Source organism: Panthera tigris, chromosome D1 (genome assembly GCF_018350195.1).
Source record: "Panthera tigris isolate Pti1 chromosome D1, P.tigris_Pti1_mat1.1, whole genome shotgun sequence".
NCBI lineage: Eukaryota > Metazoa > Chordata > Mammalia > Carnivora > Felidae > Panthera > Panthera tigris.
In genome coordinates this window covers 20,423,399-20,438,911 of record NC_056669.1, presented here as the reverse complement: position 1 = coordinate 20,438,911, position 15,513 = coordinate 20,423,399, and the positions used below count along the sequence as shown (strand labels likewise).

Sequence of the window (15,513 nt, the reverse complement as noted above, 5' to 3'; positions counted from 1 at the left end):
ACTCTCTCTCTCTCTCTCTCTCTCAAAATAAATAAACTTAAAAAAAAAAACCATTCTACTATAGATTTATAAGCACATAATATAAATATAATGGCACATTTCCTTCAAAAAAAATCTTGTCATTTGCACCCACGGTTCCATCTGAAATACTAAATCCTGAGCCTGTCATCCTTGGTCTTCTCTCTCTATTCCCTCTCAGCTGAGTGTCTGCCAGAAGTCTGATAAATGACATAGAAGTACCTTCTCCTTTCTCATTCGGTATGTTGACAAAAACCAGAGCTGGACCAAAAGCAGAGCCCCGCGCCGCGGCATGCCAACCGAAACCCCCCTCTCGTCAGCATCAGTGCGGTCAACGTGCCCTGGCACAGTTTCACCCGCTACAGTGGACCCCTCTCTGCCGCGCACGGGCACTACGGGACGACTAGTAGATGCCGGCTGGTGCTCCCATCCTCAGGGTTTAACGAGTCAGACCCCAAGAGCCTCTCCCTCCTCCCTGCCCCCTGCCTATCCACCCTCATTCACCTCTGACATCACAGTCCACCCTTACCCCGGTGCTCTGCCGCCACCTGATGCCACACACGGCACGCCAGGCCACGCGGCTCTTCTTCAGGCACCATCCACCCTGCAACCCAGCCGCTAAGATGTGCCTCAAGCCAAGTCCACGCTGAGGTCCTCCCGGGATCTCTGATTGGCCACCTACTGGCTTTGCTCCTTGCCGAACACCAAAAGCCTTTAGAGCCAGTCCCTTGGTGCTACACCCTCTCACTTCCCAGGCGAATGTCCGGCCTTCCTGGCCAGTCTGAGCACAGACGTCTGGAAGCCTCCTCCCACCCTGCCTTTGCCCACGGTTCTCCAGGCACCGGAAGGACGATCATGCGCAAACATTTCAGCCCACCGCTCCCCCCACTCTTGGCCTTACCTTTCTTCCCGCGCTCGAGGACTCAGGAACCTGCTGGAATCATCGTCGTGGCTGCTCTGCTGGCTACTCTGCTGGCTGCTGCAGAAAGACACAGGATGTGAGCCGTTGACTTCTTTCTCAACCCTGGGGGAGGTCAGCTCAACTCCACAGCTTGACAAAGAAACTGGGTTACAAAATTTTAAAGACACAAGTTCCCCCATGTAACTCTGTACACAGAGAGTGTACTGACAGGCAATAGATAGGAGAAAGGATACAAATGTGATGCAAACTCCACCCAGCTCATTTGAGGCAGAAGTGGAAAATCTCGACCTGTTGCCTTATTCTTCCTTGGGGACCTAATCTCAGTGAGCAAATCCCTCCAGTACTTTTTATACGTGGGCTTCTTAATCCATATGCCAGGGTAACAATCCCACGTTTCTTCAACCTCATGGAGACTCTCAAGATGCAGGTGCAGATGGGGGGGGGGGGAGGGGGGAGGGGGAAGGGGGGGAGGGGGGATGGGAGAGTTCCAGTAGGGAGAAAGACCTGATGGGGGCAGGGGTCACCGGGCCTGCTTCTCTTCCTCCTGGGAAGGCCAAGGAGGGATTAGAGGGCAGAGTCCCTCCACCCCAGCCCAAGATGATTCAAGTTCACAGAGCTCTTTAAAATGCTTACACTGAAGTTATAGTAGATGGAATTCAGCCACCTTTCATTTTACTTGAGAGAGAAAAGCTGTTCAGACATCTTATGACACTAACTGAACATATGAACAAATAATTTTTATTTTTTTTAACTAATCCAAACATCTGATCAGCAGTCCATAAACTACAGCCCCCCCCCCCCCCCGGCCAAATCTGAAGTTGCCTGTTGTTTTTTTCTTTTACGGTCCCTTGAGAATGGTGTTTAAAAAAAAAAATGATTGGGGGGGGGGACTCAAAACAAGAATACTATTTCATGACACATGATGATTATATGAAATTCAAATTTCATAATCATTAATAAAGTTTTATTGGCACACAGCCATACCTATTCATTTACATATTATCTATGGCTGCTGTTTACCTACAATGGCAAACTGAATACTTAAGGCACCACTGTAAGTTATGCAGTGAGCTCATTAGACCCACAAAACCTAAAATATTTTATCTGTCCCCTAACCAAAAAAATTAGCAAACCCTGTGCTTTGCATAGATTTTATTAATGGTAAATTCCTATTACCATAAATGTCGCTTTAACTCAGGCTCCAGTATAACCAAAATTGTTTTCTTGTTCTGATGGATTGCTCACCACTGAAAAATTCGTTGATCTCCACAGAGCATATTCCTTCCACTAGATCCCCAGGACGCTGAGCCTCTGAACAGTCTTGTAGGGTAAGGGATTGTTCACTCCCAACCAAAGAAGCACATAATTTTATGTGTGTGTGTGAGGGAAGTTATAACCATACTCTTATATTCCATTCTTTCAACAAGAAGTAAATGAACTTAGAAGCAATTGATATCAAGTTTTCGAACACATACACCCCCTAGAAATCAAAACAGCACCAAACACAGAGCCTCCACTTGCCTGGCAGAACTGAAGTGTGTATACCAGCCCTTCCTCTCTCATTTACCCTACACCTAGCACTTTTTTGCCACTTACTTGTTCACTGTGGAGTGGCTACTCATCACACCCCTTCCCAAGGTCTCAGAGACTTGCCTGTTAAAAACTCCTCATCGCAAAACTGTGCTATAATGTTGTTGACCGTGGGATTTCTTACATTGGGACTAACTTGTTATAATGCATCACGTACCGTCTCCTACGTAACCTGGAATGTGGTCTGTACTCCAGCAGGCAACTCACAGATGGTCGCAACAGAGCAGACAGCTCCAAAGGCAAGGATTAAGAGAGGAATACCAGCCTATACCCCTAGCAGCACACGTGAGCAGAAGCAGAAGGGAGGGGGTCTGGAGCCCAGTGTTGGGCACTAACAGCCAACGGGGCTCAACCAACCCAAAGGACCACGATCAGCATCGCAGCCTCTTCAAGGAAGAGACTGGGCTTGGCTCCATTCAAGCTAGTCTTCCTTCTCACCCCACCCGCTCTCTGGCAATCAAAACTTAAAGTTAAGCTAATATTGGGGCTCCCAGAATGAAAGGATGATGTACCGGGGTGTCAGAAAAAGGATTCGGAGCTGTTATTAGCAAGCTGTCTCACTAGATGGCACTGTTGCCTTTGAAGTCAGAACTTCATCCATCCAACGCTTCTGAAATTCAAACTAGAACCAACATTCTGGTGCCCCCTCTTGGCCTTCCCGTGGCTCAGGAAGCGGTTCGGACGGTGGAGATGAAAGCGACAGTGGATCACCTCCAACCTGTTTGTTGGTTCTAAATAACCAAGAAATAACCTACATGCGCTAGACAAGTATTGACGTAAATGGCCTCCACGTGCACATGTGCCGACAAGAGGCGGCATCAAGGCAGCGATGAAGGTCTAGACTCTGGAATATGCTGCCGGGGACGGAATCCAAGCTCCTCGCTTCCTAGTTATATGACCCTGAGCAAATTACTTAATGTCATTCTCCTTACCTACAAAATGGAGATAGACGTTGATGATAGTTCTTATCCCACAAAGCTGTTGCGAAGATTAAAGAATGCACATATGTGAAGTATGGGGAACAGTGAGTGCCTGGCGCACATTAAATGCTGTATATAACTGCTATTATTATTATGTGTTAAGGCATCGTTTCGTGGGTCACGGACAATGAAGACATCAATCGAGTTAAGGATCCTGCTCTCAAGGTGTTTAGGATCTGGAAAGTAAGAGTCGACGTAAGCAACTACCTTTAAAAGCAAACATCGTAACTCTTAGAAGTAAATACTAAATGCTACAGAAACATAAACTACTCGGGGCCAGGAAGAGAAGGAATGGCTGGATGACAAGGGTTTCAGCGCGCACACTTGAAATTCAGATAGATCCAGGACAGACAGAACTGAAGAGAAGGACATTCTATTTTAGTTCCATTTACCACACACTTATCATGTACCAGGCACTGTGCTAGGAGACAAGGACACAGAGGCACAGATAGTCACCATGCACTGCGGTGTGGCCACTCTACAAAGATGGACGAAGGGCAGATGGCAGACACTTCTGTTGGGGGCAGGCGGGGACCACGTCAGACAGGTGGATGCTGAACAAGAGGGAGTGCCCATAAATCCATGGTGGCGGCAGCCACAGGGTGCACAGGGTGCTTCCTCCTTTACAGCTCCCAGGAGGGGACTAGTCCTGTCTCCTCCCGTTCGTTCTTGGAACTTGTTTTTCGACAGTCTTAAGTAAGCGAGATGGATGCCAAGCACTCCTCCGCTCAATCCCCATGAAATAATATTGTTGAGCAGAAACTCCAGAGATTGAGATGTTGCCTCACCCTCTCACATAAACTCTTTCCATTCTGCTCTTAAATGAACCTGAGTCAAATGAGAACAGAGCTCCTGGAAGCAGGGCAGCTCATCTTGCTCCCTGAATGACATCTACCAGTATCCTGAGGTCACGGAAAAAGCGACCACCAGAGTAGGGTGTTTCCGGAGTTATGGAATGCCAGAGGTCAAGGGCCACATCCCCAACCTCTCCATTTTAAGGGAAGGCCTTGGTGACACTGAGTGCCCCATCTGGGCTCTACAGCTTAAAGTGAAGAAGAACTTGGAAGAAGTCCAGCAGGGGGCACTAACAGATAAAAATGTTAGAAAACCTTAAAAAAAAAACAAAACAAAAAAACCCCAACTCTGAACAAAGATTTGGATCTAGGCTCTAGGTGACTGAATATAGGCTTACCATGGAAAGGAAAGAAATTTGTACAGGCAACTGTTTGCTATTCCCCCAAGACGGCTAAAGAAGTAAATCCCTCCTGTTGTAAATTCAAGCTTTAGATGAAAACCACTGTATAAATTAAATTTTGAAACACTAGAGTGTGTTACTAAATCAGGTGAGGAAGCGGCTTCTTTAAATTCCAGAATATTCCGAAGGGACACCAGCTGAAACAAATCAGATCCGTAATCCTGCTTTTATTCTCCACCAGCAAACTAGTGCTTGGAGCTTATCCTCGAAGGTCATATCAAACCAGTAACATTAGCACAAGCTGGGAAAAATACGTTGTAATCTGAGCCAAAGCACACCTCAGAAGACAGAAGATCAGAGACAATGGCCAGGAAGCTCCGCGGTGCAGGCTGGGTAAATCCCATGATTCCACTGATCTCCCTTCCTCCCTCCCCCAACCCAGAACACCTGCAGAAAGTACAGGCTAAACCCACAAGCCACCAGGAAGGTGTCCTTTTGCCCTCTGGAAAGTACAGCTTCCCTGATAGGGAGACTCAATTTGCCATCTTTCCTGAGTGGGTGCTTCATATGCAAAAACAGCTTTCTCTCCCAGACAATACTAAAGGGGTCATGGCCTCCTAAGCCCAGAGTGGGTTTTGAGAGACTGGGGGGATTCCAAGCAGTTACAGGGATGGGCAAGCTGTTATTTCCAGAGCCTAATGGAAACCATCCATTTACCCACACTATGGCTGTACAGACTATTTATCAAATTCCTTTGCTTTCGGCTGTAACCAGAGCAATCTAGAGTGTTACCTCATGCTAACTGGAAGCTTCAAGACTCAGAGTGGCTTTGATTGATATATGTCTTTGATACGGGGAGAGAAATTATTTTCAGCAGTGGATGTAGTAGGAATAGCACAGAGAAAGATCAACCTAGGTTTGCCCTGGCTTTATTGGCCCTCTGCTTTGGCCAAGTCCCTTACCCTCTTTTAGCCTATTTCCCCCCAAATTAGAGAATGGTGTTGAGGATTAAGCGGTGAGTCATCCAATCACGATATCTGAGTTCAGGATTTAGAGTCAGCGGGACACAAGTTCTAGTCCTGACTTTGCCACTTAGCAGGACGACATTGGGTAAGTTATTTAACTTTTCTAAGTGTCAGATGTGGGTATACCCCCAAATGATTGCAGTGAGGATTAGACACAGGAGAAATCACGTATATAAAAAGTGTCTAGGGCAGTATCTGAGCTTTGGTGGGTGTACCGTCAATGGTGGATGTCAACTGTATTCAATATTCAGTTAGTGTGGCAGGTAAATTTTTTGAAGCATCCAATGCATAGGAGGAAGAGAGGAAGAAAGACACTGATGGTCAAACTTTTGAGAGCCACTGACCTGAAAAGTAGGGTCACCTGACAAAAGAGAAGGCTGACTTTTCATGCTGAATTCTATTCACCTGTGTAATGGCTCTGGCATTTTCCATTTTGGTGTCAGTAAGAAAGGCGCACGGGGGAAGAAAAGCAGGTGGCAAAGAAGTAGAGAATGCAGGGGAATAGTCTGTCATTTGGCAAATGAATACGGGCAAGTCTAATAATAGAAAATAAGTAAACAGATGTGATTTGGGGCACTGCCAATGACTGCCAGCTTCTTACACAGCATACCTGAATGTTCGCAAAAATTACTTAGAAAATAACACACTCTGCGTGAAGACTGACAATCTGTCCACAAAGTTAGCAGGAAGGGACCTGTGTAATGGCTCCCATGGGAATTTGCAGCTGGGTGGGGTGGATGGTCAAAGATTCAGGGATTCAGAATTTAGCTAAATATCTTTCAACTCATTACAACTCATTCCTTGGCCCTTCTCCAAACTTGCCAGGTTAGAGTCTGAACACGTCCAGGAATGTGTGGGTTTTTTTTAATTTATCTTTATTTATTTTTTTAAATAATCTCTACACCCAATATGGAGCTCGAACTCAAGACTCCCAGATTGAGTTGCACGCTCTTCCGGCTGAGCCAGCCAGGAACCCAGAGGAATGTGTATCTTTCAAGCGCTTCCCAGTGATTCCATGGGCAACCTAGATGGAGAACGCAGTGGACTCCACGCTCACTGCCTCTACTTCCTCACCATTGCCTCGTGAATTAGTCCACTAAATCTGGACAGCACCCCCACCCTTCCATGCTTTCACCCACCAGGACCTCCATTACTGCCAGGCCAATGACAGCTGTTATGTCCTAATCTTATCTGACTACCCAGGCAGGTCTGCACTATTGTTCCCGTTCTTCAAACTTCACCCTTCTGCCTCCTATGGTACCACCTTCTCCTGGTTCTTGGGTTTTGTCCTACTTTTGCTTTTCTCTTCTTTTTTCGGGAGCTTCATGGACTCTTAGTTTCTGTTTCAGCCACTCATTTAATAAATTATCAAATACCAACTGTACCAGGCATTGTTTGGCAATCTCGATCCCGAGTGTAGAGTAGAAAGCAGATGAGATCCCCATTCTCAATGAGTTGACATTGTGTTTGGGTTCCTTCCTCTCCCAGCTTTATGCCAGGGGACCCTGCGTTTTGTGAACCTGTTATTACCAAAATACTGTGCAATAATATTATACATTCATGGGCAATGATTTATAGCTCCCACCGATTCTCAGATAGGCCTGTGACCCACAGAAGAATCCACCACAATACCTCTCTGGGGAATCGTATCCACACCAAACCTTCAGTTATGATGGATACACTGATGATTCCCAGAGACAGCAGGGCAGAAGGACTGAGCCGTCACTAGTCACGTGTGGCTATTTAAATCTACGTTCATTAAAAATTGAGTTCCTTAGTCATACTAGTTATGTTTCAAGTACTCAACGACTACACGTGGCCATGTGCTTCTGTATTAGATAGCGCAGACATAGAACAAGTCCATCGTTGCAGAAAGCTTTATTAGACAGCACGGAGGTTCCCCAATCAAACCCAGGATCTGAGCTCCAGCTCTGTCACTTCTCATCAGAGTCACTGAGACCCGCCTATTTCTCTCTACATTCCTATCACCTCACCTGTTAAGATGTAAGTAACTCCGTACAACTGTTTTGAGGATGAAGCAAGTTAACTAATGTAAAGCGCTAACCAGAAGGCTTCCACAAAGAATAAAGCACCCAAGAACTGTCCCGAACACTTATTGTCATTCATTTGCATGGGTACTGAACTCTCTGGAGTCCAACATGAATCTCAAACTGAACACGGCCAATCCTGAAGGCACCATCTTTTTTGTCTTTCCCTTGCATTCCACAAGGATTCATTCAAACTACTGTGAAAAAGAAAAAAAAAAAAAAACACAGGTCCAAAATGGCGTCACACAGGCCAAGTTCCAACCTCCCCCGGAAATGGAGTCTGGAGTCCTAAGGGCTCAATCAGAAATTCTCCGGTCTGCACCAGCGAGGTAATCTGTCACCTGGACCTCTCCAAGGGCCAAAATCTGCACAAAATCTGCATGATAAGAAGACTCCCTCCCCTTTCCCCTAAGGGAAGGCGACCTTGCCTCAAATAATCCTTTCTTTTCTTTTGCTAATGTTTTACCTCGCCCTCCTTCCTACAGAAACCTCCTCAGAGCTCCCTCTACTTGCTAGACAGAAGGCTGCTTGATTCATGACTGGATTAATAAAGCCAGTTAGATTTTCAAGCTTTGGTTCATGTTTCTTAACACTAGACAGGCACCTCCATCTGGATTTAACGGCAAGGGCTGTAGATTCTACCTCCTTGTATCCCTCAAGTCAGTCCAGGCCTCCATTCATCACTCCTTTGGCCATTGCCTTAGGCCAAGCTCTCATCACTCCTCACAGGGATTACTTTAATAGGCTCCCAACTGCTTTTCCTGTTGCCAATCTGGCCCCACTCCAGTCTATCCTGGACACTTGATGGCCTTCCTGAAATGCAGATTCGATCCTGTCTCTTTAGGCTTAAGAGTCCTGCAGACTTCCCATAATTTCATGAGCCAAGTTCAAACTCCTTAGTTTAGCAATTAAAACCCTAATAAGCTAACTGCTATCTATCTTCCAGCTCCCACGTGGCCCACACCCCCTCCAGTGATCCTCCCTGTCCCAGGTTCAGGCACTTCCCCCAGGGCCTGGTATATCCTTTCCTCCACTCACCCCATCCTGGATTAAGCCTGAGGGCTCTAGTTTGGGACTGCTGGGGTTCCAGTCTTGACTCTTCTACCTACTCAATTTTGACCTCTATTAAATGGGGATGGCAATAGTTATCTTCTCCATTGGGGTGTTGTGAATAATAGTACCCATGGAATACTTGGAAAGGGATCTGGCATTGGGTACTCACTATTATAGCTATCATTATCCTTCAAAAGCAGCACCTTCTCCGGGAAATCTTCCTTGGTGGCCCCTGCCTACACTATGGTCCTACATCGCTCTATCTTACCCTTTACCATAAAAATTAGCATATTCCTTGGGATACAGTAATTAATGATTCAGTTCCCTATGCCTTCTGCCACACTGTAAAGTTATTTAAGAGCAAAGATCCGGGGCGCCTGGGTGGCTCAGTCGGTTAAGCAGCCGACTTCGGCTCAGGTCATGATCTCGCGGTCCGTGAGTTCGAGCCCCACACTGGGCTCTGTGCTGACAGCTCAGAGCCTGGAGCCTGTTTCGGATTCTATGTCTCCCTCTCTCTCTGCCCCTCCCCTGTTCATGCTCTGTCTCTCCCTGTCTCAAAAATAAATAAAACGTTAAAAAAAATTTTTTTTTAAAAGAGCAAAGATCGTATCTTATGTTTCATTTCCACTTACCACTCCTGGCCCCTCCAGAGAGACACTTTGCTGAGTAAGTACTATCAAATCCGCACAGATGACACTCTCTCTCCAGATGACCACACACTTCCAAACGTTCATCAGCATTCCCAGATGCCTGTGTTGAGAGTACCCTAGGCCTTATTCAGTGTGTAAAGCATCGTTTGTGACCTCAAGAAGTTTCCAACAGACTACATTCCAGGCATGGGTGCTCTAGAGATACCAACTTGAATTAGACACATGCGAGCCTTCCGAAGAAAGCAGCTACTGTTAAGAAAACCTTCCTCGGGGCGCCTGGGTGGCTCAGTCGGTTAAACGTCCGACTTCAGCTCAGGTCATGATCTCGCGGTCTGTGAGTTCGAGCCCCGCGTCGGGCTCTGTGCTGACAGCTCAGAGCCTGGAGTCTGTTTCAGATTATGTGTGTGTCTCTCTCTCTCTGACCCTCCCCCATTCATGCTCTGTCTCTCTCTGTCTCAAAATTAAAAATAAAAAAACGTTAAAAAATTTAAAAAAAAAAAAAAAGAAAACCTTCCTAAGGCCTGCCCTCCTCTGCCCCACCCCCCTGCCAAAGGTATGCTCCAACTTTTGATGACTGGCTTCATGCCTGACAGAGCCTCCACTGGAGGGGAGGTAGGAAAGAATGTGCTTCTCCAATTAGACACCAGAGGGAAAAAGTTAATAGAAAAAGATTTTGAAGCCCGAGGCTACAACTTTTTTGTTTCTTTCTTTCTGAATTGTCTATGAGTTTCAAATGTCACCAATCCTTGGCTCTCAGGTATACAGATATTTAAGCATCAGATGAGGAGGGGGAAAAAAAAAATCGTCATGTTCTCTTATGCCCTGTTCTGAGATATTTTTCCCAAAGCGTAAAGGTTCCCTGACCTACAGTGAAATTCTAGGCCCTTCCCCGCACACAATTAAAAGAACTATACTTACCCCATTATATTCCTCAAATGGCTTCTGAAGAAAGGGGGCAAGCGAACTCGTGTCCGCTTAAACTCTCTCTTCAAGCACTCTTAAGGAACGTACCACTTTTCTCTGGTTCCCACGCCCTGGTAGCTTCCTTGGCCTCGACCACTACTTCCCCTTCGCTGTGAAATCTTAAGCCCTCGTAAGAGAGCACAGAGGCATTAACCAGGTCACTTAGTGGTAAACCTTTAATCAGTGATAACTGTGACCAACCAAGATGCCTCCCAGAACTTGAAGTCTCTGACAAGTTGTCGAGACCCTAGGCAGTGGCGTCTCATTGGCCAGCCTCCCTACCCTCTCAGCTAGCCCTCAGTGCCCCTCCCAGCCTTTAAGACATCCTTTGCTTCTTAATCCAGAGCCTTCTGGTCTAAGTGGTAGGAAGATGCGTAGATTTCTCAAAGCCAATGCCAGCCAGAATCATTCTCTCCACAGATAACCCCAAAACATTTCATTTTTATTTTCTGAATAATCTCTACACCCAGCGTGGGGCTCGAACTCATGCCCCTAAAGTCAGGAGTCGCATGCCCTACCAACTGAGCTAGCCAGGCATCTCCCCCACGCCCCCACCCCCTGCAAAACTTTATGTTTGACAATCATCTTGATCCTGGTTCCTTCATCTAAACTATTCAAAACAAGAAGTTAAAGTCCTTTCTCTACCAATTTCCTCTCACAGGGGCAAGTCCAGAGACAGTCCCAGGACTCACAGAGAGCCCCACACCAAGAACCTTTAAACCATATCCCCAACTATGATATTTTGTTTTATTTATTTATTTATTTTTTTAATATTTATTTTTGAGAAAGACAGAGTGCAAGCATGGGAGGGGCAGAGAGAGGGAGGCACAGAATCTGAAGCAGGCTCCAGGCTCTGAACTGTCAGCCCAGAGCCCGACGCGGGGCTCGAACTCACAAACCAGGAGATCAAGGTGGCAAAAATTGGCCACTTAACCGACTAAGCCATCCAGGCACCACCCCCCATTATGAAATTTTAAAAGATATCTTTCTGATATGTGACCAAACACTATTTGCCTCCTACTTAATTTGTGTGTGTGTTTTTAATCAAAGATACATAACCACCATTCAAAACTTCAGGTCAGCATCTAATAACATGCTCACACCACAGTTCAAACGCTCTTTGGTCACTCTTAGTACAAAAAAACGCAGGGGCTCCTGGGTGGCTGAGTTGGTTAAACGTCTGACTCTTGCTTTGGGCTCAGGTCATGATCTCGCGGTCCGTGAGTTTGAGCCCCGCGACCAGCTCTGTGTTGACGGCACAGGGCCTGCTTGGGATTCTCTCTCTGCCTCTTTCTCTCTACTCTCAAAATAAATACATAAACTTAAAAAAAAAAAAAAGCATATGCGGCTTCTATTAGACTTTTGGAAATGCTGGAAAGAAGGAACTCCTCCCTCCATGGAACCACTGACTTCAGTAATAAGCAAACTGCTGTTTGCTGGACGTCTTCTTGGCTTCTCTTCTACCACTCTCTGAAAAGTCGTTGCTGGAGTCCTGCCCACCGTCCCCTTCTCTTCTCTACACATTCTCCCCCCAACAATGCCCTCCAGATCCATACCTTCAACAACCCACATGTTGTGCCAAACCTGACTGTTCTACCAAGTGCCAGGTTCCCTGAATCCAAATGCATGTAAGACATCACCAAGATCCTGCCTCCCTAGAGAATTCTCAGCATATCCAAAACCACCCTCGGCTCTCTTCCCCCCTCTCACTCCTCCCACCAAGTAACTCTTTTTTTTTTCTTTTTAAGATTATTTATTTTAAGAGAAAGAGAGAGAAGAGAGCACACTGGAGCAGGGGAGAGGGGCAGAGAGAGAAGGAGAAAATCCCATGAAGGATCCACGCTGTCAGCACAGAGCTTGATGCGGGGCTTGAACCCACGAACTGTGAGATCGTGACCTGAGCCAAAATCAAGAGTCGGATGCTTGACCATCTAAGCCACCAGGCACCTTCTGCCACCAGGTAACTCTTATCTGCCTTCCTTAGCTCACCATCCATCCATCTCCATCCATCCACTGAGTTGTCCAAACAAGGAAACTCCACTCCCTACCTCTAATTGGCCACTGGGTTCTGTTGCTCCTACGTGACACATCTTTTATATCCATCCCTCCTCCCTTTCCCTACTGCCCCAGCCCTGAACCAAAGACCGGTACCAGACTGACTACATAAGAATCACCTAGCAACTTTTTAAAAGACAGGTTCCCACCCATCACTTTCCCTGGATTCTGATTCAGAGGATCCTGGGCTGGGTCCTGAAGGATTTGGAACACACGTCCCTTGTGTACAAACGACTGACATCCAGACCCCATTGAAATGGCCCCTTGACTGAGCTGGTAAGTGTTTAACAACCAGCTTCAGGGAAAGAGGGAACTGATGTGCATCATTTGCCACTTCTGTTCCCAGCGTGGTCAATGTCAAGCTAATATCACAGTTGGGGATCAGTGTGCACAACTGGCTGATGTAAGCCAGCCCCAGCATACGAATACGCCCAGACCACCGTCTGTTATCTTCTAAAACAGGTATCAACATGCCTCTTCCCAGGTTAAACTCCTTTGAAGCTTTCCTCTAATGCTTTACAATACATCCAAGGTTCTTTGCTTCTCACACAGGACTTCTGACATGAAACCAGTTTCCTCTTCCCAACTTCTCAACTTCCCCTACAGTTCTGCCTCAGCCCCTAATGTTCTGCTTACATAGAATCACTTGTGTTCCCCAAATAAACCGTGCACATTCCTTCCTCTAAACTTTGTTCATACGGTCCCCTCTGCTTTATTATTTTTTTTAACGTTTGTTTTTGAGAGAGAGAGAGAGAGAGAGACACAGAGTGTGAGCAGGCGAGGGGCAGAGAGAGACGAAGGCACAGAATCCGAAGCAGGCTCCAGGCTCTGAGCCATCAGCACAGAGCCCGACGCGGGGCTCCAACTCACAAACCACAAGATCATGACCTGAGCTGAAGTCGGGCGCTTAACGAACTGAGCCACCCAGGCGCCCTCCCTTCCACTTTAAATCTCTTCTATATGATCCCACAGCCCTCACGCCTCAATAACTGTATCTTCCACCTCAGCCAACTGAGCGCTGTATCACACAGAAGCCCGGCCTCCTCTTCCCTCTGACATATTCAGGGCCTAATTCATTTTTTTTTTTTTTTCCTACTGGACCCAGAGCTCTACCCCCGTTGAGGCACAGAGAAGAGCTACGACAAATTCAAGCCTGAGCAAGTTAGCACTGCACTGCCCATGCCTTGGGGATGACCTGTTGGCTGCCTGAGAAAAAAATCTCCTTTGGGGCAAATACTGTCTGCTTTTTTCAGTGTATCCAAGATACTGCGTTCTAGTACGTTGTGTTTAATATTAACGGTAAAGCTCCACATTTAAACAGTGCTTTCCAGTCTACAAAGGGCTTCCACGTACATTCTTCCATCTGATCTTTCCAACCTCATAAAGTAGGTAAGAATACATACACTCGGATCCCCATTTGAAAGATGAAGGGGCCCCTGGGTGGCTCAGTCGGTTAAGCACCTGACTTCGGCTCAGGTCATGATCTCGCATTTTGTGGAGTTTGAGCCCTGCATCAGGCTTGCTGCTGTCAGCACGGAGGCCGCTTTGGATCACCGCCACCCCCACCCCCAACCTCTCTCTCACTCTCTCTGCCCCTCCCCTGCTTGTGCACACACTCTCTCCAAAATAAATAAACAAAAAAATTTTTAAAAGAAAGAAAGAAAAATGAAGGAAAGAAGGGTTTCCAGGAGTACATGACATGTCAAAGAGCAAACCATTGGTAAGCTAAGGAAAAAGGGTTTCCGTAGAGGTGTTCTGCCCAAGAATTCTTTGTTCTATCATCTGAAGTACATGACAATGCTGGCTGGCCATGGCACTCACTTAAAGCTGGTAAGGGGTGGGTGGCAGGAATGACCTCAGTGACGAGATCCAGGGAGATCTAAACTGGGGGGCCGCAAGGGGGATCTGGGAGGAGCTCGGGTGTTCATTCTGCTGAAATTGCCAACCGTCTCTGCTCTGCAGGAGGCAGCCCTTGGCCAGAAAGCACAGACATCTGGAAAGTCCAGTGCAGCAAAACTCCTGAGACGAAAGGTGACAAGAGGATAGTATAATGTATGGAGTTACGTACACTAAGCTGCACACATGAGACCACGTGTACATCGTGTGTCAACTATACTGCAACTAAAAAGAAAAAAAAATGGGACAGTCTGCCAGGTAATGGCACCTGCCATGAGGTCGCAAGGCCACAAGTGAAACCACGGAAATAAACAAGTCTCTGAACACACCTGAGGAAAACAACTCCTGCCTAAGAGCAAAGCTGTCTCAACAACCAGCTGGTGAAAAGGCCACAGGGAAGCCAAATAAGACAGAGCAACGTGTCCACGGGCAGAGAAGGACTTCCTCGAGCTGGAGCCAGGCCTGGGGACATTTGTAGGAGGCCTGTGAAAGGCTGGCCTGGAGCCCAACAGGAAGCCTCTGGGGACAGAGAGGCCAGCACCATCCCATGTCGGGGTGAGGGCAGGACTCGGGGGGGAGGGGTGGGCCGGCCGCAGAGCAGGGACGCTGGTGCCCTGAGGGCCCCTTCACAGAGATAATTTTAGGAAGCCATCCCGGTGGCCGTGCCAACTTGGTTCTACCACCGGCTGAAGCAGAAGGAGCCTGATTCAGGAACCAAGCGGGAATAGCTCCGGGCCCCTGATTCCCCAGAAACCACTGGCAACCTCCCACAAGAACATTTTAGAAGCCCAAGGAAAAGTGGCAGGTGTCTATTTTACTTCTTTAAAGACCAAACCCAATTAAGAATAAATATGTTTTCAAGATGTTTCAGGACTGCAGCTTCCCAACTGGTAGCTAATTTTGTCACCACCTGTTTCCCTCTAGTGAACAAAAGTCAAACCCCTTAAGCTGAAAGCGTAGGAGTGCCGAAGGTAACAGAAGTAGGGAAGATACAGAAAGCCTGTGTCCTGCCCCAGGAAGCCACAGGAGAGGAGAGGTTGATGCATCCGGAAAGAGGGGGGACTTCTGGCGTCCTAAAGGGCAAAGGACACATGGGGATGGGGGAAGCACTTATGCAG

General features: G+C 47.0%; 1 protein-coding gene across 4 annotated transcripts in view; it reads right to left on the bottom strand.

Annotated features, from left to right (window-relative positions):
* The window catches only part of GRAMD1B (GRAM domain containing 1B), a 241,443-nt gene that overhangs the window by 134,263 nt on the left and 91,667 nt on the right, over positions 1–15,513 (bottom strand). For all 4 annotated transcript variants that reach the window (XM_042958019.1, XM_042958020.1, XM_007091198.3 and 1 more), the window contains exon 2: positions 920–997. In XM_042958019.1, the coding sequence (XP_042813953.1) occupies positions 920–997 (78 nt within the window). The remainder of the gene's footprint in view (positions 1–919; positions 998–15,513) is intronic.